The sequence below is a fragment of the Pholcus phalangioides genome, unplaced genomic scaffold, assembly GCF_987345545.1.
Source record: "Pholcus phalangioides strain wild (caught in Gottingen) unplaced genomic scaffold, Ppha-v1.0 ptg000004l_1, whole genome shotgun sequence".
Taxonomy (NCBI): domain Eukaryota; kingdom Metazoa; phylum Arthropoda; class Arachnida; order Araneae; family Pholcidae; genus Pholcus; species Pholcus phalangioides.
Genome location: NW_028301597.1, coordinates 38,938,891 through 38,965,342, shown reverse-complemented (window position 1 = coordinate 38,965,342; position 26,452 = coordinate 38,938,891). Strand labels below are relative to the sequence as shown.

General features: G+C 38.4%; 1 protein-coding gene and 1 non-coding gene across 2 annotated transcripts; one reads left to right on the top strand and one right to left on the bottom strand.

Moving 5' to 3' along the window:
* Positions 1-226: 226 nt before the first annotated feature.
* Positions 227-308, bottom strand: TRNAS-CGA (transfer RNA serine (anticodon CGA)). The gene has a single exon. It is a non-coding gene; the product is annotated as a tRNA-Ser (tRNA).
* A 1,837-nt stretch (positions 309-2,145) lies between these two features.
* LOC149087392 (uncharacterized) lies at positions 2,146-25,498 on the top strand. Its single transcript, XM_089231844.1, has 2 exons — positions 2,146-2,770; positions 25,161-25,498. Exons 1-2 carry the CDS (start codon positions 2,248-2,250, stop codon positions 25,466-25,468), a joined length of 831 nt encoding a protein of 276 aa, XP_089087970.1. The 5' UTR covers positions 2,146-2,247; the 3' UTR covers positions 25,469-25,498.
* Positions 25,499-26,452: the final 954 nt, after the last annotated feature.

Genomic DNA, 26,452 nt, shown 5'->3' with positions numbered 1-26,452 from the left:
ACGCCCGATTCAGGTGTATGTGTGTGGTCTATTACAGATCAGAGACCTGGGCCATGAACAAGACAGACGCGAAACGATATTTTTTTTAGCGCGAGCACTGGAGATTATTAGTATAAAAAATCAAACTATAGCTCGAATTTGACGCATTTACTTGCGAAAATTCGGTTGGTTCGTCCCCTTGTACAAGAATCAATCATTTCATGCAATGGGAAAAAAAGTGTACAAACGCAGTCGACAGGATTCGAACCTGTGCGGGGAAACCCCAATGGATTTCGAGTCCATCGCCTTAACCACTCGGCCACGACTGCACGGCTTTTCAGCGACGTAACTGAAACTCCTATCAGCCCAAAAAGTGCGCATGTTTCATAGATTCTATCGTTTTTCAACCTCTGGTCCGCGCATGGGTGGACATACATGGGGGGGGGGGATGGAATTGTTCCCCTAACCCCTCTCAGCCTCAAAGGTGACTGATCCGATGTATAAATGGATAAATGTATAAATAGTGCTGGAGGAGCGCATAAGCTAGACATTGAAAAGGTCAAACTCACAAGTATTAACACAGGTTGGAAAAGTCACCAAATATCCTGGAAAGGATTAAATATAGAGGCCTGCATTGGTTGGGGCATGTTCTCTGTCACAGCAATTGCAGCGAGATGTAATGGAGGGCAGGACTGGGAGGGGGGGGGGAAGGCCCAGGATCACCCGCATCTCAACGCTACTAAATGACGCAGAATGTACCAGCTATAACGGAGGAGACGTGATGACTTTTCTTTCCGAGTTCACCTCAGCATAATATCCGGAAAATAACTGTTTCCTTGATATCTTGGGCTGAGGAAAAAGCCATCGGTCTCTCTCTAAATTGGCACATGTTAGAATGAGCGTGACCGTGTTGTGAACCTAACGTAAAGTTTGTTTCTGTGTAATTTTTGTTCTGTGTAACGCTGTCATCTGCCATCAACTTTTCTAACCATGAATGAAGTGTAATGATTGAAGATTTTATCGTTGTAGGCTTGTTGCTCTCTGTGCCGAGATTTTTTAACGTGGAGATCGTCTCGCATTAGTATCTCGAAGTTGGGAACATACAAGAATGTTACTTTCTTTCTTTCAAGCCGAGCACAACTCAGGTCTACCACCATCTATGGGTGATTTACAAGAATGTTACTAATACCAAACACGAGAAAACAACATTTCGTTCAATTGGGAATAAATCATCAAGTAGGTCTGTAGACTAGAGGGGTTGGACAAAATAATATAAACACCTGGGAAATGAGACAACACTTGAGGGAACCTGTCGTATACTCCCGCCCACTAGTGTGGAAGAGTGCCACCTAGAGGACGAGAATGTGCACACATCTGTCTAGTCGTAGCAGTGTTAGCGTTCGGAGGCAAAATAGAGTATATTAGGGCGTTAAAACTTCGTTATGGCTTTCCTCACAGATTTCGAAAGAGGCATGAGAATGTTGGAGCCCGTCTTGCCGGGGGCCACAGTAAAGAAAACGGCCACCCTTGTTGGTCTCGAGAGAAGTACCGTGTCGACGGTAATGACAGCCTATAGCAAACAGCCTATTAATAAAAATTTTGTCTAATTTCACAGGTGTTCATATTATTTTGTCCAATCCCCGTATCTGTGCCAACGTCGCGAACCATAGATTGAGAAACGATGGTCTAAAATAATCTTTAAGGGATTGATAATGGGGGAGAAAGTATCGCATGTGCAACCGAAACACTTCATTTTCACGCCGCCTACATTTCCTATCTCTCTCCCCTCCCCAACAGAAGCTTAATACGCACGAAACAAATCGCTCAAAAAAAAAAAGCTCTCATTTGCCCTCACAAAAAATCAATCCCACCTGATGTCCAACCCAGCGTGAAAAGGGATTGGTCAAACTACCGCGTCCACCTGCTGCCGTTGATTGGCTACCCGATACATAGGAAGTAAAGTTCAAGCCAATGGAAGTACCTGAAGCGGTATATGGTCAACAGGAGACTCGACTCGTAATTACATTAACGCCGTAAGTGGTCACGGATTTGAATGAATATCCCGGAAATGTTAAAAATCCGTAGGAATGCACTGAAATTTGAATGAAGAAGTTTTAATTTACTCTGAACTACTGGAATTTAGTAAATTATATAATCAGACGAAAAAAAAATGTTATTTAAGCCACGATAATAGAGAATAATTGGAACGTGTGCGTTAGTCTGTATTATTACACTGTATATAAGAAGTAACGTCTTAATTTGAACAAAATGGAAGATCCAGAAAGCAGCAGTAACAACAACAGCAATAAACCAGACAGTTCGACTTACACGAGGAATTCACCGGCAGATTATCCACAATATCCCTATCCATTCCTGGAAGCCAGTTTTTTCCCGGGATCACCTCCACTGCCACCGTTTTTCATGGCACCGCCGCCGCCGTCAGTGAACAGAGACAGTGGCGTAAACCCTCTAGCGTGGCCGGCGGCAGCGGCTTTCCCGTGGATCCCACACCTTGCCACTTTCTGGGGAGCATCGCAAGCCCGGAAAATTACCACAACAGCACCTACCGGCTTGGAGACATCGCCGTTGCATCCTTCTTCACCTTCTCTGGGAAATAGCAATAATAACACGACGAGGACGACGACGCCGTCCAGTGCGGGTACTTCAACGTCTTTGCCGTCACCAGTTCCAGTGAAGGGTCACCATTTCGAAGGCTACGGAAGTCCGCCATGTTCCGCAACGCATATTCACCCACTGATGGATCCTGTACTCGCCATGGCTACCATGGAAGGTAATCATTTCCATTTTTTGGCAGGAAAATTTTATACCCCGTTAACACAATTACTGTTGTATGATGATGCAACCGCGCCAAAGCAAGACCGCAACTAGGAGCATTCGGGGTCTGGTGCTCCGGGTGCCGGGCCGAGGAGGGAGGCACAAATTTCACCCTTTAACGTCGCCCTCAACATTACAAGGGGGTGACGAAAAATGCGTGATTGCCCCGGCTGCTCTTGCTTCTAATTGCAGATTTGCACCGCACCATTGACACCACTTGCCTATCACGCCAGGGCCTACTTACCAGCCTAGTTACTTGCCTACGGCCAGTAACTAGGCCGGGCACTGCCCTGAGCTCCGAGTCGAATTAGGGCCCCAAAAAGATTTACATTTTGCTTAATAATAAGCTTTTCAAGAGGGCTGTCCAAGGAAAAGTGAAGAAGAAAAACACACAAGCCTGTGCAAAATGCTCTAGAAGCGATACGTTATTTTGATCACAACTGTTGTAGCCGCGACGTCGTGCTGAGTGCCGAAAAGATGAATCAAGCCGTGCTCTAAGTTGCCCATGCTCTGTGCGACGGAAATAAATCTACTCGTGCTCTGAGAGAGCAACAAAGTTAAATCTATTCACACTCTGAGCGACAAAGATAAATCTAGTCGTGCTCTGTTACGACAAAGGTGAATCTAGTCGTGCTCTGTTACGACAAAGGTAAATCTAGTCGTGCTCTGTTACGACAAAGGTGAATCTAGTCGTGCTCTGTTACGACAAAGGTGAATCTAGTCGTGCTCTGTTACGACAAAGGTGAATCTAGTCGTGCTCTGTTACAACAAAGGTAAATCTAGTCGTGCTCTGTTACGACAAAGGTAAATCTAGTTGTTCCCTGAGAGATAGAGATAAACCAGGTTGTGCTCTTTTTTTTGAGACAAAGATAAATCTAATCATGTACTGTGAGAGAAAGTAAAATTTGGTCTCCCTGTGCTTGTCACAAAGATAAGTTTTATCGTTCTCTATGCCGCAAAGATGATTCTAATTGATCCTGAGTAGAATAGATAAACCTAATCGTGCTTTATGGGACAAATAGCTACACATTTTGTAGGTCAAAATAAAACCTCCCCTAACGGACATTCCCCGTTAACGGAACTTTTCTGATCCCCGGTCGTGTGAAATAGGTCTTTAATGTAATTCACTCCCCGTTACTGGACACCCTCGATAGCGGACAGTAAAATCAAGCAAACTCTAAATTTCATTTTTAAATCTAATTTATTAATTTTCGGTCATATACAGAGAATTTATCAAGTTAAACTAAGATTATGTTTAATCCTAAGCTCGTGTTGGTAAATATAATAAATTGTCAATTAATTTAACATAACTATGGTCCAGGATGGTGAATTCGAATGGTAATCAAGGAAACAGTTATTTTCCGGATATTATGCTGAGGTGAGCTCGGAAAGAAAAGTCATCACGTCTCCGCCGGGACTCGAACCCAGGCCCTCTTGCATACCGGGCAAGCATGCTCTTTCCTGAAGTTAAGAGAGGCTACTAATGCCTCTACTTCAGCGCCTCACGACACAGTGCGTGGAATTTGGAAGGCAGATTCATGTGTCTCCAGTGGTGTAGATGGTAGCATGCTTGCCCGGTATGCAAGAGGGCCTGGGTTCGAGTCCCGGCGGAGACGTGATGACTTTTCTTTCCGAGCTCACCTCAGCATAATATCCGGAAAATAACTGTTTCCTTGATATCTCTGGCTGAGAAAAAAGCCATCTATATCTCGAATGGTAATGTTGGCTTTGTTTGCTGGATGCGTGTGGCGAAAACCAACATTACAAGACTGATAATTTTATTATACATGAATGTTTCTAGCTTCATACTTAATTTAACTTAATTTTTATAGCAAAATTTGTGCAGTGCGCGTATCATGTACGGGTAAAAATAAATAATTGGTTCACACAATGAAGAGAAGAGAGGATTATATATACAGTATATATACATTTTTCCATAGTATGAAACTTTCCAACTTTATTTGCAAACTATGCATAATTGCCGGTAAAAGTGATTAATAATGAGGGAATGTAATCAAAATTTTTCTTTATCGAGACGATTGGTGATTTTGCATAATCATCAATGTATCTTTTGCACACACACATACACACAGTAACATATACATTTTAATATTCAAATGTATATAGGAACCAATTGCGACCATAAAATGTGAAAGTCGTATAAACGAGGTTCCACTGTATATCTACCTCCCCTTTAGCGGACAAAAAGTTTGGTCCCATGAATGTCCGTTATCGAGAGGTTCTACTGTAGCTGGTACCTCTGTTTCAATGAGATCGTTCCACTTCTCCCTTGAAATGTGGGTTTTGGTATTTGCTTTTTTCTCCCGAACCATCTGATATTGTGGAGAAGATCCAGGCATTGGGGATTGTTTACCTTCTTCATCACCATCATTTTCGTCATCATCCGTGCGATATAAGCTTTATTTTATTTTATTAGACTCTGGATCAGAGGGGAGCTCGGAAATTAGTATAATACTGCTTCCTCTGCACTAAGGAATTTTATAGGCATTTCAAGTAATAAATGCACAATATTCAGGGGGGGGGGGGTACTAGAGACAAAAGAAATTCCAAAAAATAAAATAGTAGAGAGAGAATATAGGAAGTAGTCGTCATCAGCCGCTCTAAAACCACAAGAATGAAAGAATGGTTATGTACGGGACAAAAAAAATAGCATATGTTGTATCTTCCATTCTAACCCTCGAAACTCCACCAAAAATACACTTCTCAGATGTTTAAACACCATTGCTGTCACCCATTTTCTAAGAGTAAACACAGTAAACAAGGAAGAGGGAAGAAAATGAAGCAAAACAAGGTGTTTTCACATCTCAGAGTGGTGGTGGTTTCATACTGACGACACTTGGTGTATCTCATTGCTCTAGGTGTGGGGTGTCCACAGTATGGAACCACCTTTTTAAAACTCCCATAATTTGATTTTAAATTATTCTTGAGTTTACTGAATGGCTTGATTTCAACAAATAGGGCAAAAACTATTAAAAAAAACCCCATCCGTAATTTTTGAAAAAATAATTTTTTTTATTAGGAAATAAATTTTTAAAACGAATATCATAAAAATAGAGAAAATGGCGGATTTTTTTTACCACTTTCAAAACAAAACTAGTATGATGTAAGGCGACTGTATTCCCTTATATAGTGGCTATAGTGCGATGCTGCTATGAAAAGATGACGTCACTCTCCGCTACCATACGAGGTTTTTAACAACTGGCTGTTGCGAAGATGAATTTCTGGAAAGAGAAAATTCAACTGTTCGCTGGGAATCGAATCCACGTCCTTTAACTTTCCGCGTGAACGTCCTCGACTACTAGACTACAAAAGCAACGAATCTTCGATCTTTCCTTTGAGCTCGTGTGCACTGAAAGGGACGGCTAGCAATCTCGAGCCAAGCTCACAACTGCTGACGCTGCCACCAGATGGAAAAAGATTCGTTGCCTAGTGGTCTATGACGTTCACCCGGAAAGTGAAGGGACGTGGATTCGATTCCCCGCAAAGTCAGTTGAATTGTCTCTCTTCGTGATGTGCTGCTATCTCTGATAGTAAATCTAAATCTTAAGCTAATTAATAGAATTTAAATGGTTTCTTTGCGAATATTAGTTATTTTTTTGATGGGATTTGGAAAAGGTAGTTTCACTATGGGGGACACCGCGCCGGAATAAGTTATGCTCTATGCGGCAAACATAAATCTAGTCGTGCTCTGTTACGACAAAGAAAAATTTAGTCTTACACTGTTGCGAAAAAGATTAATTTTGTCATTCTCTGTGAGAAAGAGATAAATCTAGTCGTACTTTGTCTAACCGAAGTATTTACGTTGCTTCTTGAGACAGAGCCTGGATGTCTCGCGGTTTCTCCAGTTTCTCTAGTCGCACTTTCTCTATCGCGACGAAGATAAATCCAAACGGAAAAGCTAAATCTAGTTGTGCTTTGCGCCACCGAATTCTTTCCCATTCTTTACTTGAACAAATCTATTATCGAGAAATAGAAAGTATTTTTGTGAGATTAGTATGTGCATCTCTCGAGATTTTACTTTGTTCTCTGTATTACTCCCCCCCCCCAATTTAAAAAGTCGAATTTTACTGTCTTAACTTAATTTTTAATAACTGAATAAAACAGCAAACTCCGTTGCAAAAAATAGCCCGATATACAAACACTTCCCTAAGTTCCACACGACACACCGTTGGTAGCAACTGTCTTAATAGGTAATCAATGTCAATGTCGGTAATTGATATTTTAAATGCTATTCCCAAGAGATGTCTCGCGGTACCTCTAACAGGTCGATCTCCTGGCACCCTTAAGTGCAGTGACATATTATTTGGAAATCCCCCTGCGCTAGATGTCCTATCGGCTATAATTAGCCGAATGTCTCGTTTTTCCTCTCGCTGAACTACCGTACATACTCGTGTATAAGCCGACGCCACCCCTCCACCACTTCAGGACCACCAAAACCGTAATAAATTGAAAACCCGTGTATAAGCCGACCTCAAAAAAATCCATGCATTTCAAAGAAAAAATATTCTTATATTTTCACGCAAAATGAATAGCTTACGGAAATTTACACTAGAAAATGATTCAAACTTTTTAATCCGTTTCTGTCCAGTCTCCAAACTCATCGTAATCAATTAGATCATCATAGGGTGCGGCATCTCCATTTTTATTTTTATCTGGACTGTCTCATTGTCATTGTCACTTTCAAACAGGATATCATCTTCAGTTCCGTCCATCGCATTGCTGATGCAAAACTTTTTGAAGGATCGGATGATAATTTCGGCGGAAACGCAATTCCACGCCTCATGTACCCATTGGCACACTAGACCAATGTCAGGTTTTTTTCAAAACACCACTTTTTGTGTCTTCTTTATCATCGGAACACATCCCCATTCGATCCACAAATTCCTCAAATAGTCTTTGAAAGGCTTGTTGATGCTCACATCTAAAGGCTGTACAATTAATGTTAGCCCACCTGGTATCAAAGCCAATGATGTTTTCGATTTCTTTGCCTCGGCTTTGACATTATCGGTTCTGTGGGGTTTGAACATATCCCATACCAATAATTCCGGTTTCTCGAACACTGCTAAAAATGACTACTGATTGTGGGGGGGGGGGTCGATATTTTCTAATCAAAAACTGACCCGAGTAAAAGCCGACCCCCTCCCCTCCCCACCCACTTGAGGAACGAATTTTTCCACAAAAAAAAAACTCGGCTTATACACGAGTATATACGGTAGTCTCTTCAAAATTCTAATACATACCTGATTTACAAATAATTAATCTTATGTGCAATTCAGGTAGCAACTATACATACAGGGTGATTTTGAATTCAGCATCCGCGATGCTGAGAGCATTCGCAAAAAAGTTACGTGACGGAATTCTTTAAATGCTCATATCTCAAGAAGTACTTCATGCACGTCAAAATAAATGATATTGTTAGATGCACAATGCAAAGGTGCATTCAACGACATCACTCCGGTTTCAATATCTCTTCCCATCTGGGTACCAGGTCCGCATCCGTAACAAATTGCTTTTCGCTCTATCTCGAGCCGTTCACAACGAAAATAGACGACATTGGTATCGTTTCTTAGCTACTCCAAAGATAAAGCCGATGATAATGACGGATATCAATAATGACATACCACGTGATTCAAGTCACAAAAAACGCATTCACACCAAAACTGGCGGTCGTATACAATATGGGAGATTTTTTTTTCTGTGCAGCAAAACTATGTACACGGAAGCATTCTCAGTCATTCTCAGACTCTAAACGTCCATATTTTGTAAACTTTTTGACAATTAAAAATTTTTGCCTTTCTTAGTTACTTTTGTCCGTAACCAATAAACGGGTGAAAAGAAATTTCAACAGCAAAAATATGCCTTCTAGAAAATATTTAAAAAAACTTATACAGTACTGTATTACTAAACAATGAAACAATTATTATTTCATATTGCATGTGAGAAAGACATAAATGAACTGGAACCCCCCTTCTGCCACCTATCAAATAAATCTCGTGATTCCTCAACTAAATTAAGTGACTGTATTTTGACTAATGTACCGTAGGAAAAAAAATCAATATGATATTATATTAGTTGATATTTTATGATAATATTAAATAAATTATCATGTTCCCTCGAAATTTTATTCACGGGACAAACTTTAGGAGGTGATGTAAGACACTTAAACGAGCATTTTTTTATCATAGAATGTGCGGTGATATTTTTGGAGAGTGCACAACAGCACCAAAAACAAATTTCATATTTTTTCAAAAAATTTGCTACGATATGTGCCATCAACCATTCGAGGAGGCGTTCTATTGGTGCGAGGCCCATCAAGGTTATGTTGCGCCAAATAGTGATCAAGCGATACAATGACTGGTGGTAGAATTTGCGTTACCCAAGATGCACCCCACTTACTACATTACATTATTACATTACACTGCAATCTGGTCACGAGCATTGGCGTCCGCAAGAATCACCTCTGGAGGGGGTTACATTGAGTTTGGGAAGCACAAGGAATCTCTCCCAGCGAACTTTTGAGCTACTAACCTTCAAAAAGCGTTTTAAATTAACGATAAATATAACATACGGTATTAAGGTATTTTCTTTCGATGTTTAAATTTCTTACTAAAATATTAGAAAATATTTTTAATTGTTGATCGTCTTGTGGAGGACACGGACTCCCTTATGTCCTCTCCTGCGTACGCCTCTGGTCACAAGCATATAAACTCAGGGATGTTACTTCGCTAGAAAATTTCGCAGCAACGTATAAATTAAAAGGTAGGGAAAACTTATCTTTATATATGCTACGCAACATAACAACATGTAGCAACACAACGCGGAGAACCACGATTTCATAAACTAGAGGAGTGATTCTCGGATTTTCAGTAAGTGAATTTTATTTCTAGATTCCGAATAAATATTAATTTTCATGTTTTCCCATAAAAGTGCACAAAAGCACATTTGTGATACTTTAATGAATAAGATTTTTCTTCAAATTATTTTCAGTAAACTTCATGCAGAATTTTAATGCGTTATGTGATATACAGGGTGGGTAGAAACTTTAGAAATGAATAAAAACCGATATAAAAACGGTTTGCAGGGTTAGCATCATTAGGTCACGGGAATTTTTTTTAAGGCTGTAAAAAAATCAAAAAGCAGCCGATAGGTGCCGCTGGTAAGGGTGACTTCGGTGGAAATATGCAAATGAGACGATTATAACAACTTGCGCTCCTAATCCACAATCAGTTCACCGTTGTAAACCATGTATGTGGACCAACTGCACTCTGCCGTTGCTGGATTTGTGACTCGCCTGCAATGTGTTATCCCCTGTAGTGGTCATGTGGAACACATACTGCTGTAATAAACGATTTAGAGATATTTTGTTCGTTATTTGCGTATCTTTTCTTTCACTTGTGTACGTCAGTGCCACCTATCGGGTGTTTTTGAGTAATTTTTTTGCTGTCCAAAAAATTCCCCTGACCTAGCGATGCTTCCCTGCGAACCGTTTTTATATCGGTTATTTTTCCGGTTTTTATGAATCTTTAAAGTTTGTATGTGTGGACTTTTCGCCCAACATCTATATAACGCATTTGTGCATATAAAGCCCCTTTCACACTGAGCGGATGCGAATCTGTATACCCTTTCACACTAGCACTAAAGATGCGGACATTTCGCCCGCATCTTTAGTTTGAAATTCGTGCATAAAAACTATTTCTTCGCTATTTTTGTAATTATTTTTCCCCTTCACCCCTGATTCAGTGCCCATAGGCGGCCTAGAGCCATTCTTTGGTGGCTTAATCTAGAGCCCCATAGAATATGGTTATAAAGATGCCTTCATTCCGATCCTCACAATGGGAAAAGTCGATGGGAGAAATGTCTTAAAATATTTTCGAAAGATTTTGAAAAATATCTGCCTTTTCGGAAAAATATCGAAGAAAAATTCCAAAAACATCCAATGTTTGAAAAATCCAATCCAAAAACATTCGATGTTCCGAAATAAAAAAAATTCAGGAGATATCAAAGACTTTGCAAGTAGAAAGAAAGGGGAGGGGCGGAGACTTTCAAAATGTCTGTGCTTAGAAATATCCATATCACAATTCTGTCTTAAACCGGGATTACAAATCCAACGCCACAACAGGCAAAATGCCCAACGAGGTGGCTGAAAAAAAGATGCCCATAAAAATATGGATGTCATACATTTCAAATATACAGCAACCCAATTAAAATGCAATTAATAAAAATTCATAAACAATATACACATACGTGATAATATTACGCTATAAAAGTTTGATAAAAGTTCGTTTTTAAAACTTGAAAAATACGACCAATAGTCGGATCAGTTAAGTTTGTTCGAATGTAACAGATGTGTTTATTGGTTACATTTTTCAAGTTTTATAAAAGCATTTTTAATCGAAGTTTTATAGTGTAATCCCAGCTAAGGCTGGTATTACACTATAAAAGTTTTGTAAAAGCTCTTTGATAAAACGTGAAAAATTCAACCAATAAGATATCCGGTTGCATTTGCTTACCGATGCGGCTATTGGTTGAATTTTTCAACTTTTATAAAACTTTATAGTGTAATCCGGGCTTAAGGCCGGGATTACACTAGAAAAATTTTATAATAGTTCTTTTAAAAATGCAACCGATAAACTAATCGGTTGCGATTCAAGTGCTTTGGGCCTTCAAACGTCTTAATCCGGCCCTGAGTGATAACATTGTTTAATAAAAGTATTTTTTTTAAAGTTTAAAAAATTAGAAGATTAAAAATTTAAAAAAATAATAAATATTTAAAATAATCTTAAATATTTATATTTTTTAAATAATTTAAAAAATTTAAAAAAAAAATTAAATTTTTTAAATAAATTTAAAAGTTATTAAAGTATTTAGTCAATTAAATATTCGTAATGAACAGAACGGCTTATAATTTTGGTCTTGTCAGTGGCCGTTGTTGGCAGGTTTTATTGCATAAAATTGTAAATTATGGACAAAAGGCAGTTAAAGTTGCTATATCTACATCTCAGAAGGAAACGGAGGGATAGGCGTATGTGGGTACATCCTGTTGATGAACAGGGACCTTCATATGGTGTTTTTAAGGGTATTTATTTTAAATAATTAAAAAAATTCCATGCAAAATCATCTTTAAAAAAGTAGCCAAAAGTAGTATCCGCATCGTGTGGTTAGCCCCGAATAACCCAATTGTCAAAACTTGTATGTGCGGATGCGGAACCCGCACTTAGGTTTGGACACATGCGGACGACGTCCGGACCCGCATGAACATTTCCTAGGTGCGGAGATATTTCGGCTCGTCTGAAAGGCTCAGTATATTCCAATTGTTAAAACTTCTTCCGGACCCGCATCCGCTCCGTGTGGAAGGCCTCTAATGCATATATGCCGAATAACTCAATTAATCCTTTGAAGGGCAGATATTTTCCCAAAAACCCATAGGGGAAAAGGTAAACAGCTACATCCACTATAGGGACCCCCCTCCGTCCAAGAAGAGGGGTTTGATGTATTTACTCTCACCAACAGGACCTCTTTATTTAGGAAATTGTCGACATCTTAAATCCTCAACGTTACTCCCCGCCCTCCCCAAGAAGGCGATCAGAACTACCCTCGGGAACCACGGTATCAAGGTAATAAAGGCGAGGAAAGAAAACTCTTTCCAGACATAGTCTTATCTGAAGGGCGTCAAAATATTATTCGCCTCAGGCGACAGAATTTCTAGGACCGGCCCTGGGGGTCGTTATAACCGAATTCGACAGTATTTATATTACATTCGTACTGGAGAATGAAAATCTGCAAGAAGTATCGAATTTTACAACATTTCGCGTGACCGGTCAACTATTCGTGAAATTCAGAATAGTAATGATGAATAATATTAAAAAAAAGGTAAAAAAATAAAACTATTACTCGGGCTGTGTAGCCTAATTGGCCGAACTCACGTCACATTAACCAATATATATTTATACAAGCATTTTTTCAACCTATTCTTTGAAAGCATGTTACACGGTCGTGATGGATCGAATACCACCAGCGTAACGTGCAAAGGATCTTTTTTATAATGTCCGTGTATCAATGGACCAGTCTCCATTACACCTTCCACTGTATTATCCGACTAACCGTAACCGGGTGAAATTTTATGGTTGCTTTTTTTTTTTTATTCTAATGACAGGTTGTGGAAGAGAAGCATCATGTGCAAACAATAGAAAGTCATTGCGGGGGGGAGAAGGCAAAAGTTAACTAAACATTCATGACGTCACACACGTACACACATACACACTGATTTTATACATGTGTGTTTTCAAGCCTCCACGCACAGGTCGCGTGACACTTGGGCGTGACACGTGACCCAACGTCGAGAACGACTTTCACCTGTAATCACACACGTGGCCAAATCACATGGTCTCTCTCTCTCTCTCTATCCATACCCTTTGCTTCTACCATTAGACAGTGTCGCCTCATGTTGCATTAAACATGGTTTTTTTTTTTTCCTTCCATTTTTTTGTATACTTTTTTATTATAGGATATGCCATTTATGTTTTACCCAACTTTACCATTTATTTTATTATTTTATTATTATTGTTATTCGTTGTTGTGTTTCATGTCACTCGAGGCATTACTTGGCGAAAGTATCACGGCGTAATGTCGCTACATGTATATAACAAAGTGCATTAAAGCTTCCGTGTTGTTTACGGAAAAATAACAAAGAAGAAAGGGAAAAAATGTCATGTTAGGGGTTGCTACGAGTTTTGGGGTTACAAGAATGTATCACTCAGCCCTGCATAGATTTTACTGTCAGCGAGAAACGCGTTTATTAAGTGGTATGTGTTAGGTGTTATTTCGTGTCTGGGCAGTCCTAGGAAAAATTAAAAATTGTGCTGTGAAAAATTGATATGTTACGGGGTAAATGTGATACATCCGTTATTATGCGTACTTACCAATCGACTTGGTAAGCTTGATAAATTTATCACTTTTTCTGCGGCGAATATGCGTAATACCCACACACAAGCGTCGTTGGTAAATTTGGATAAATACAGTCGATACCGCTTATTAGAATCACGGATGGAGTGATCTTTCTGGATTGTTATCACTTTTGCAAAGAACTCAACATACCAATATCATAACATGGAAAAAATTGTTTATAGTTATCGGGGCTTCGGATAATGTTATCGATTTTTTTCCGTCGAATGTTTTTTTTTGCGCCTAAGGCTTAACCAAACTTCTTTTCAATGTAAATTATTGTCATCAGGCCGCAAGACTACGTTGATGGCTAGAAGGTGTTCTCCCCCTTCCCCTCCCCTCCCTTGTTAACAAAGATTTCCGTACTTAATGTCAAGTCAGTCCATCTGAGTGAAGGCGGACGCCTTCAGCTGTAAATGGAGTGAAGGCAGGCATCTTTAACTGCGAATTAAGAAAAGCCAAACAACTTCAGATTCGAATGGAGTAAAGGTAGACGTCTTCAGCTGTAAACGGAGTGAAGACAGGCATCTTCAGCTGCGAACGAAGCCGATATAGACATCTTCAGCTTCGTGTGGAGTGGAGACAGACATCTTTAACAGCGAATGAAGCAGAGCCAAACAACTTTGGATTCGAATGGAGCGAAGACAGACGTCTTCAGCTGTAAATGGAGTGCAGGCAAGCATCTTCAGCTGCGAACGAAGCTGAGATAGACATCTTCAGCTGCGAAAGGAGTGGAGGCAGCCTGATCAAGGGGAATGTGTTGAAGAAGCGACTTATTGAGAAGGAGGGAATGTGTTGGAGAAGCGACTTATGTGCATGAAGGTGCATCGGATCATCTCGTATTATACGGGACAAACAAATTCCCCCCCCCCACATATTATTCAGCTCATGGGAGGGGCGATCGCCTCAATTGCCCCGCTCCGGATCCGTGCTTGTCTCCTAAAACCAAAATATTTTTGGCCCAGAGACAGTTTTATCTGGATAGGCCGGATGGCTGTGTAAAGGATTACCATCGATTCATAAACAGAGAGCAATTAGAATTCGCGTGTAGCAACACTCGTGTAACACGAAATTAACGACCAGTTAACCTTTGACAGGCTTTCTCTCAATAAATCTTACATTAACCTCAGGCCGTGGGACAAAGCAGGTGGAACATGGCTACGAATCCGCATGCACTCGCACGTATCAAGTCACGCATCGCAAGTACCGGCATTATCGAATCATGGATTGAAACCATCCGCGGGGGTGATAAAGCTGCTATCGTCACAGCTTGCGATTCCATGTTCATGTGCTGTGCATCATCATTGCCCTTGTCAGAACATTAACATCGTTGTCGACATCTCTTCCACATCCGCGTTTATTATACCGTCTGGAAGGTGTAGGGATTCGGGTTTGTGCGGAAATTTCACCTCCGAACGTTTTGTCCCTGGTACATTTCGCCAGCCCTGACCTAATGAGGTGAGTTTGTGAGTGACCAAGTGAGTGGGTGAGTGGCCATATGAGTGAATGGTCTTATATATGATTGAATGTGTGACCATATGAGTGGATGGGTGACAGTATGAGGGACCTTATTCATACGGTCACTAATACAGTAACTAACTAGGTCACTCATATGGTCAATTACTTGGTCACTCATATGGTCAATTACTTGGTCACTCATATGGTCAATTACTTGGTCACTCATACGGTTACCAACTTCATGACTAATAGGGTCACTCATATGGTCAGTCACCCATTCACTTGATCAGTCAAATGGTCACTCAATCGGTCACTCATATGGTCAGTCACCCATTCACTTGATCAGTCAAATGATCACTCAATCGGTCACTCATACGGTCAGTCACCCATTCACTTGATCAGTCACATGGTCACTCACCCACTCAATTGGTCACTCATATGGTCAGTCACGCATTTACTTGATTAGTCACATGGTCACTCATCCACTCAATTGGTCACTCATATGGTCAGTCACCCATTCACTTGATCAGTCACAAGGTCACTCACCCACTCAATTTGTCACTCATTTTATAACTCATATGGTCACTCACCCATTCACTTGATCACTCACATGGTCACTCATTCATTCACTTGATCACTCATATGGTCACTCACTTGATCACTCACATGGTCACTCACCCATTCACTTGATCACTCATACGGTCACTCACTTGATAACTCACATTTACTCATACAGTCAATCGCACGCACACACACGCACACTAGGTCACTCATATGGTCGCTCACCCACTCATGATAACTCACACAGTCAGTCACTTGCTCACTTGGTCACTCACTTCGTCAATCATACGGTCAGGGCAAGTGAAATGTCAGGGGTGAAATTTCCGGATCCCGAGGGGGATGAATTACGGAAAATTTACCCCTACATTTCGCGACGGACATTGTCGCCTACCCTGACCGTATGAGTTAGAGGGTGAGTGGGTGAGTAATATGGTGACTGTATGAGACCAATTGAATGGGTGAGTGACTAAGTAGGTGACCATGAGTGGATGGGTGACCGTATGAGTGAGTGAGTTCTCTCATACGGTCACAAACTGGATCACTAATATGGTAACTGATTGGATAATGGGAAAGTTAGGCTATCAATCTCATCTGGTTCTTCAGATTTTAATTCGTATAAGACGAAAAGGTGGTTCCTCTTACGGTTGCGGACACTGCGCAAAACATCGTCCACCGTCCATAATTGAAGCTAAAATCTTAAATTTCACCATTAATTGAAGGTTCGAAGAATATTTCTTCGTCCTCTAAAAATTGGGTGAAATTTATTCACGTCTAAACTGGGGACAATGAAACAAATTTTAGTTCAACAGGCAACTTCAACATGGAAAATCAGTTCAAGAGCTCACGAACCGTTGATCCTACAGGCATACTTCCAATTAGAAAAACATCCAAAATAACACGTAAAACTCAGATACGTCATTTATATTACAAGGAAGATGTGCAGTTATTAAAATAAAAACATTAACTTTTTATACGGACACCCAGTCCTCAAAAATCCAATTAGAAAGTTGTTTCCCTACATCTCCTGATGCCAAGAATAAAAAAAAAAATTCCATGGTTTTCATGGAACAACATTGTTCCAAAACATGGGTTCCTGGAATTATCTATCTTTCCTAAACATTTTAAAAAGAGGAAGCTCCTGCTATTCCTTAAGAAAGATAAAGACCCACAATTGCTACGCTCATATCGTCCAATTTGCCTACTACCCACTCTAGGTAAGGTCTACGAGAAAGTTATAGTGCAAAGACTTATGTATCAATTGGAGCGCATGAACTGGCTAAGTCCTCTACAATTTGGATTTTGTGCTGGAGGGTCAGCTGAGAAAGCTATAGATTCACTGTTGCAAGTAATTGTCGATATGCATCAACAAGGCTATCAGACGGCGATAGTCACGACAGATATTCGTGGAGCCTTCGATTCGCTGCGCCATGAAATAATTATCAATCAACTTCGCCAACTGCCACTTCCTGGAAACCTGACGCGAGTTATTGAGAATATGCTTTCAGACAGATATATAATGATGTCCACAGACGGAGGAATAGCCATGAAAAAGCAGATGAAAGGGTGTCCACAGGGCTCATGCAGCGGCCCCTTGATGTGGTCACTTGTCCTCAACACGCTTTTACAGATTAACTGGGGCCCGCGGGTATATCTACAGGCATTTGCCGACGATCTGGTATATGTGATATCCGGCGAAAACCCTATGGCAATAACGGATGAAGCACAGACAGTGTTCGGAAAATTGAGCAATTGGCTGGCTAATAATAAACTACAAATGGAAGTAGAAAAACCCGCTTCTTGTGGCCGCACCCAAAGAAAAAGATGAAACCTAAGATCTACATTGAAGGTATACGAATTCGACGGTCTAAGATAATACGTGTACGATACCTTGGTGTGTACTTTGATAGTAAATTGAACTTTATGGCGCACATCCAAAAACAGGTCGACAAAGTAAATGGCACACTGTAATTACTGCGCAGATTGGCCAGATCGAAATGGGGAATGCAGCAAGGACGTTATAATATCAATTTAGATTTCGATTCTTAGATCACGATTTATCATAATTATTCCGTTGATTTATACTTCTGTAATTGGACTTGTTATTCTGTTATACAAATTTATATATATATATATATATATATCAATCAACATATATATATCAATCAACATATATATATCAATCAACATATATATATCAATCAACATATATATATCAATCAACATATATATATCAATCAACATATATATATCAATCAACATATATATATCAATCAATACATATTTAATAAAGTTCCGGATGCACCCATCTTTCGGGAACGCTTTGATATCTCCTTGAGATGGGAAGCGGGGTGCGTCCGGTCCTTCAATGTTCCAAAACATGATATTTGGGCTTTACGCTGAAATCCTGTGCTTTTGTTATTATTATTCAGCCGTTATAAAGAGTTTGAATGGAACTATCTGATGTTTTTTTATTACGAATTATGGTATAATTTTTTTTAATGCACGGTGCATGGTTTCATAGAAATGAAGAAAGAAACTTTTCGGCCGAGTAACTATGAAACTGAAAGAAACTGATTAGAAACCGAAGGAAGGGACTCATTAGTCTCCACTATAGGTGGACCATTTCACCTTCTGATCTCCTACATAGCCTTGCAGGTCGATAGCGATAATTTATTGGGGTGCGGGGGGGGGGAGGAGTCTGGTTCAAGGTGTTCAACCAGGGCCGGTCCCAGAAATTCTGCCGCCTGAGGTAAATAATATTTTTGCTCCTTAAAAGATGCGCCTTAAAAGATTTCTTTTTCTTCATCTCTATTACCTTGATGCAGTGATTTCCTATGCGTTGCTCATGCCGCCCCCCCCCCCTCCCCTTTGGGACGGGAGGAGTAACGTTTATGATTTGAGATGTCGAGAGAGAATTTCGTAAATTAAAACGTATTGATGAGAGTAAATATATCGAATTGCTTCTCTGAAGGTGAATGTGCACCATCGGATGGGTGATGGCACATATCTCAGCAAATCCGTTGGAAAAATATATTTGTTTTTGGTGCTGTTGAGCACTCTCTAAAAACACCCTCGAACGCACATTCAATGATCAAAAATACTGGCTTAGGTGTCTTATATCATCTCTTAAAGTTTGTCCCATAAATTTGAAATCACCCTGTATTTACACGTGAGAAATACATCAAATGAACTAGAACGCTCCTTCCGCACACCTATCAAATAAAATTGCTACGATTCTTCGACTGAAATTAGCAACCGGATTTTAATTAATGCGCCGTATGAAAAAAGCAATATGATATGATTTTAATTATTATTTTATGAGCAAAAATATTAGATAAATTATAATGTTTGCCTCGAAATTTATTTTAACTGGTGTTATTTGTGCGTGGTAAAACAGCGTTATTAAAACTCGCAAAATGCAGCGATCCTACAAAACGGGGAAAAATTGGGAAATAATGGCATTAACTAATGGACAACGCTTCTTTACTCCTTTTATGTCGTTCTTTCTCAATTTCTCCCCGATTTTTGAATTCAAATATCTCAGTGAGTACTGCACTTGGAAACATGGGATTCTTTTTAGCACCAGGAGCGGTAGGGGAAACAACTTTCTAATTGGGTTTTTAAGAACAGGGTGTCCGTATAAAAAGTTAATGTTTTTATATGCATAACTGTACAATTCCTTGCACAATGAATGACGCATGTGAGAGTTCTACATGTTATTTCGTTACTTTTTCTAATTGCAAGTCAATGTCGTGTTAACGCATGATCCACCCGGGCATCAAGAGAAGACGGGGGAAGGCGGGGAGGGGGGGGCTCTCACACACAGAAATGATATCTCATTGAAAATCAAGTTCCGAAATTACTGCTCAGTAGTCGGTATCGCGGATGTCTTTGTGCATTTTCATGACATTCCGCTGGAATTTTCATGTGCGTGTAAGTTACACTATATATCTGTCAATAAAATAATGAAAAAAAATATATTTATAGCGCATGCGCAATTAATTATCATCTACTAAAAGTACTTCTACCTGATTTGACTACAGTAAATAGTGTATGCCAGGGGTCGCCAACTTCTTTCTGCTCGCGGGCAGCGTCAGGGTGCTATTCTGGCGCATAAGCCGTAAAATTAAAGTCAAGGGGATTTTTTTTTTTTGGTACAGAAAAAAAAATTAGTTAGAATTTTCGTCGATAGGGAGCGTTGCACGAAACCAAATCTAGATATATGCATACCAGAGCCCTATAAAATGCAGGGTGTAAGATTAATAGATCATTTCTGCGTATTCCCTGTTACTGGCGCTTACGTAAGTATTTCGTTGTGATGTTGACATTTGTGTATAAAAAAACTATTGGTGATGTTGTTTTACTTCAGCCACGAGTCACCGGATGAAGCTTCACGAATGTTTCGGTCAAAGAAGATATTGAAGAAAGGTTCAAAACCCAGTCACTTTTGGGCGCGGTAGCCCAGGTCGATAAGATACTCGCCTAAAGTACCAAAAGATGATTAGAGATGTCGCGAGTTCAATACACGATTCGCCCTTGTCAGAAACTTTCTTTTGGTTGAAGACCTCAGTATTAGGACACTATCATCAGCAAAAATATGTTTTCACTATTACACCACCAACTTTTCATAAATCACCAAAATTCATTCGTATTTTACGCCATTTACTTGCTTGGAATAATTTTTTCAATAAAAATTATTTTATCTATTAACCACTTTGCGATCGGGGACGTGATATTGCGTCCAAACGCCAGTGGATTGAATTCAAACAAGTTCGCTGTTTTCTTTCCCGTCTCCTCTTTCATCAAGAAGCTTTGTTGTAACCCTGTATTTTTTTCTTCTTTTCATTTTATCTATACCCTGATGGGGTTTTCCACCACATATGATATATCTTTCTACTGTATACATGCAAGAGCGAAAGAGAATAAGTAGGGTAAGGGTAAAAAGAGGAAAATCTACTTCGTACTTACTCTCTTGATCTTCTTTTCTAGTATACTGTATTGGTCTTTCATTTTTACCTCCTCCTTTTCTCTACTTTATTTTTCTCCTTTTTTTAACTTTTTTTTGCGGATAGGTTAAACAAGGTTACTATATCTATCGCCGATTCGTCAAATAGAGATCATACGAATTTGTTGCCAATCGCATGTAAGCGAATGGGTTAAAAATACTTATACTCTTCATAAAAATTATATGCAGTTAGACGTAAAGAATTTTATAGTATTTAAAATTTAAAAACTTTAAAATGCTTTTTTTTGTCAATTTCCATGCACCAACCCAATTTAAATCAGTTTGAAACACTTTCAGGTCACCATTGGTCATGTCTTCAGACAATGGTAGGCCACCTTTAGGGGGTGTAAAACAGGGATGGATTTTTGTGGGTTTTTAAAACAGTTGTCAAGATAGCTGCCGCCCCACAAATCATAATTAGATGCAATTCACGCACACGAAAGTATAAAATAACAAAAATTAATGAAAATTCCGAATTGATAGAAATTTGAAACTAGAACTCCAGATTTAATAAAAGTTTAAAATTAATGAAAGAAATAATTGGACAATCAATCAAAAATCCGAAACATTTGGAACTGATAAAATAAATATTTGAAAATTAATGGAGAAAAAATCATTGCAGAATTAATGAAAATTCAGATTCGATGAAAATCAAAAATTGATGAAAGAAATAATTCTGGAACTAATTAAAATCCATAATTAATGAAATAAATTGTTGAAAATTAATGAGCGAAATAATCCTCATAACAAATGAAAGTTTTTTATTGATGAAAATTCAAAATTAATGAGGAAAAAGAATTTCAAAATTAATGAGAAAAATAATTTCAAAAATTAATGAGAAAAATAATTTTTAAATTAATGAGAAAAATAATTTCAAAATTAATGAGGAAAAAGAATTTTAAAATTAATGAGAAAACGAATTTCAAAATTAATGAGAAAAAGAATTTCAAAATTAATGAAAAAAAGAATTTTAAAATTAATGAGAAAAAGAATTTCAAAATTAATGAAAAAAGAATTTTAAAATTAATGAGAAAAAGAATTTCAAAATTAATGAGAAAAAGAATTTTAAAATTAATGAGAAAAAGAATTTTAAAATTAATGAGATAGATTTATTTGCACAACAACACAGATGAATACAAAACAAACAAAGAAAAAAACAGGGATTAACACCCAGCATTCATTTTATACATACAATATCGAAAAAATCATTAATTAATTAGGCAAAAACAAAAAAGTCAGATTCATGGAGGTGATGAGCGGGCAATTCACATGAACCAATGATAATGAAAAAAAAACTTGATCGTGATTATTATTATGTGAGTGCCGTTGAGCTGGCAGAGGGGAAAAAATGGTAATTATATGTCCTGACTGGCTCCCCACTGCCATGTTTGGCAACAATAAACTCCAGGATTAAGAGATCTTAAAATGTTACAAATTAATTTAGCCAAAAGGGAGAAAGGCTAGGTTTTTTCCCCATTTATAGCATTCATTATTCATAAGGTGACCATACGTTCCGTATTTCCTGGGACAGTCCCGGTTTTTTTCTGGTTTTTTGGCCGTCCCGACTTTTTAGGTCCGGTTTTCCCGTTTTAAGTGTCCCGGTTTTTCCCGTTTTTTACACGAAGCATACTTGAAGAACACGATACTTTATTGAAGTCAAAGAAATAAATTATTTTCCCACTCATAAATTATATTATGATGATTTACAATTATAAATAAGAATATAAATTTCTCACATTTATCTTGGTGAACGTTTTATTTCGTAGAATTCATTTAAATCCACTGCAATTCGCAGTAATGCTTTATTTCCCACCATTTTGATTTTTACGTAATTTATCCAATATTTGGCAACTTTGTTTACTTTTGGCTTCATTTTTGGCAATAATTGGTGATCCCGTATTTTTCCGTATTTCCAATTTCCGTATTTATTTTGAGGAAATATAGTCAGCCTAATTATTCATGACTTCATTCTAAATTTAAAAAAGAGCAAAAAAAATTATTAGAAAATCCAAAATAGATATTGAATATGTTTTGCGATATCTATATTAATTTGTAAGAGCGTTTCCATTGAGTAACCATGTTTTTTAACGTTTCCTGAAAATTTAAAGACTATTAAGATTTGATAACTGTTGGGGAGTTTGTTCCACATCACCGGACCAACAAAATTTAGACTGCATCTCATATATTCGGTTTTGATTTGCAGTAGGATAAGTATATTATGATTCATTATGGCGAGCGCAGTTATGTTGCGAGTTGTTGCATGTGATGATATAACAGCTGTTCATTTTAATTCGTTGAAACATTATTATACATATATTCAAGACATAAAGGCTATTCACGACCAGAAGATTAGTTTTATTTGTGTTAGGAGGGGGATATTGAGTTATGAGATCGTGATCCCATTTTTGAAGAGAGTTTGAAGAATCGATTCTGCGAAAACGATCAAAACAACTGTAATTAGGGTTACCCCACTCAGATATACAATAATTAATGTGAGATTGAACATGTGAATGATAAAGCATTGAAAAAAAAATGTTGTTAATATAATTTTTGTTACGATAAAAAGTGCAGATATTTTTCTGAGATTGACGCAAAGGTTATGTATATGAATTGCCCAACTTAGATTATGTTGCAAGGTGATTCCAAGAAATTTAATAGAGTTATAGTGATTGAGAGAGTATATATATGAGTCAGTGACAATGTCTTCAAAATTTATAATACGTGGTCCAGCATAAAACAGCATGCACTGGGTTATAGAGGGATTAAATTTCAAATTATGATCTTGGAACCATGAGATATATGATGGGAGAATAAGTTGAACGTTTCTACGGAGAGTAAATCAATATCATAAGGTCGGAAAAGAAGAATCGTGTCATCAGCACACATGTGAACTTTGACGGAATTATTCACCATAAAAACATCATTAACATAAAAAATAACGGTCCTAAAAAATCGAACCCTGTGGTACGCTAATTTTAACTGGGAGACAGTCTGAGGATATGAATACATACATATTGTTCGCGATCGCTGAGGTACGACCTCAGCCAGTTATAGGCAGATCCACGTATGCGTCGATTACATGGTTTTATATGAACTGTATCAAATGCCTTGGACAGATCGACGAACACCCCTAAGGTAAATTGACGATTGCAAACATCTTCCAGAAGCTCATTAATGGCCGTTTCAGTCGATCTACCCACACGAAATCCATTTTTGTTGTGATGGATTAGATTAAAATTTTCAAGAGATTATTAAGTCGTAGCGCAATGATTTTTTTTTTTCAATTTTAGCAAAAATTGGAAGATTTGCATATTGGTCTATAGTTACTCATAACTGAAGAATCAACTTTATTCTTATAGGTTGGAGTACGTTTGATAAGCTTGAGCGTCTTGGAATTGGTGATACAGCAATTGAAAATTTCAATTAAAATGGTTGAGAGAACATCAATCACACATTTTTGTAGCTTTCGGCATCAAGCCGTCAGATCCCGGGCCTGTGTCATATCTCGCCATCTTGGATGCTTGCACGAATTCTTGAGTACTGACCATTGGAAAATAAATACTACGACCATTGAATTCGAGATATGTACACCGTTTTGAGCTGGATTAGAGGTTATAAAAATTGATTAGAGTCAGTGAAAAAACTTGAAACCATCAGTTATCTCTCTAGTATCATTGGTAGTGTTGTTGTTGATCGAAATAGAGGTAATAGGTGCCGTGTGGGTGAGTTTACCTGTCAAAATTTTAACGCTAGTCCAAACTGTTTTATTGTCATTATGCACAAAAGCTGAAAAAAAGTCACGTTTTTTAGCCCGTTTTATTTCATTAAATTTACATAATTCTAAAATTTATGAGAAAAAATAATTTTAAAATTAGTGAGAAAAAATAATTTTAAAATTAGTCAGAAAAAATAATTTTAAAATTAGTCAGAAAAAATAATTTTAAAATTAGTGAGAAAAAATAATTTTAAAATTAGTGAGAAAAAATAATTTTAAAATTAGTGAGAAAAAATAATTTTAAAATTAGTCAGAAAAAATAATTTTAAAATTAGTCAGAAAAAATAATTTTAAAATTAATGAGAAAATGAATTCTAGAATCAATGAGAGAAAAATAATTCTAGAATTAATGACTACTCAAAATTTATGAAAACAAAAATTTCACATAATTTCATAAAATTTCACGCCTATGGTGAACATAGGCCGTGAAGGGGAAGGGCGGTTCTGGCAGATGGAAAACACGACAAATCACACTAAAACTCTTTAGAAGTTTCGAAACTTTCTAAAAAATTATTTGATCCAACACACAGACAGAAATATTTGAGAAACGTCTTTCTTTTTCCTTTTTTTTTTTCATTGTTTCAGCATCATCACCAGCCATATCGAGGGCCCTGGCCTCGAGCCTGCCGAGGAGGCCGCGAAGCGAGAAGAAGCCCATCCCCGACGAACAGAAAGACGAGAAATATTTCGAGAGGAGGAAACGCAACAACCTCGCGGCCAAGAAGTCCCGGGACGCGAGGAAAGCCCGAGAGGACGAGATAGCGTTGAGAGCCTGTTTCCTGGAGAAAGAGAACGCCATCCTCAGGGCCCAGGTATCGACTCTCAGGGAAGAAGCCCAGTCCCTGAGGCAACTTCTCTTACAGAAAAGGCATCAGGAATGGTGTAAGACTTGACACACATCTATTTTACAAGTAGAAAAATAATATAACAATGTTGTTTTTTTCCTCCTCTGCTGCAATAATAATAAAAGGTTTGCTATTTCTTAGTTTTTTCCTCGAGTACATTTTCTTTTTTTGGTAGACCCTTTTGATAAGAATAGAGTCGAACTAGATCGGCCAAAGTTGGTTTCGGACTCGGTGACCTGAGAAGTCAAAGACTTGACAAAGACTTATTAGAAACGTGTCTCATATCTTTTTAACGTGATCAACAAGCCCCAAAAACTATGCTCTAGCCAGCAGCTCCTAGAGATAGAAGGCCTCCGCAGTCTGCTAGTGACGTCAGTAAGTAGTCAGTAGTAGTATTTTTCCCTCAGAATATTCAGGGGGAAAAACATTCCCTTCACGGTATCATCGTTGTGAGGAAAAGAAATGATCGGGCTCAGAATTGGCGATTTCTAATGCCCCACATCCAATCACTATGCGGTATTAGTGAGCCAATCAGGAAGATTTTAAGCCAAAATAAGAAGAAACGAAATAGGATGCTGTGTTTCCAAAATGTGGCAAACTTGCTAGGTAGTCTGAATGACGTTTATGGCAAACAGCGCAGAGGCCTTCTATCTCTAGGAGGTGCTGCTCTAGCACAGGATAGATTCAACCTATCTCGAGTCGCGAGCACTGACTATGCTTATATCAAACAGGGAACACCCCTCCCAGAAAAGGTTGCTCACCCCTTTAGGAGAATGCGGGCCATTTAATTGATTTGAAAACGTGTCGCAGGCCACTTAATTGACCTGTGAATGTGCTGCGGATCGCTTGAGTGATCTGTTAATGTGCAGCGCGGGTCACTTAAATTATCTGTAAATTTGCCACGGGCCCTCGTGTATATTTTAGATGCCCTATCATGCTAAACATTTTTATTTTTCCCGGTTAGCGTTTATCGGTTACATTCGAGCGCATGTAACCGATACGCTTATTGGTTGTATTTTGTAAATTATAGTG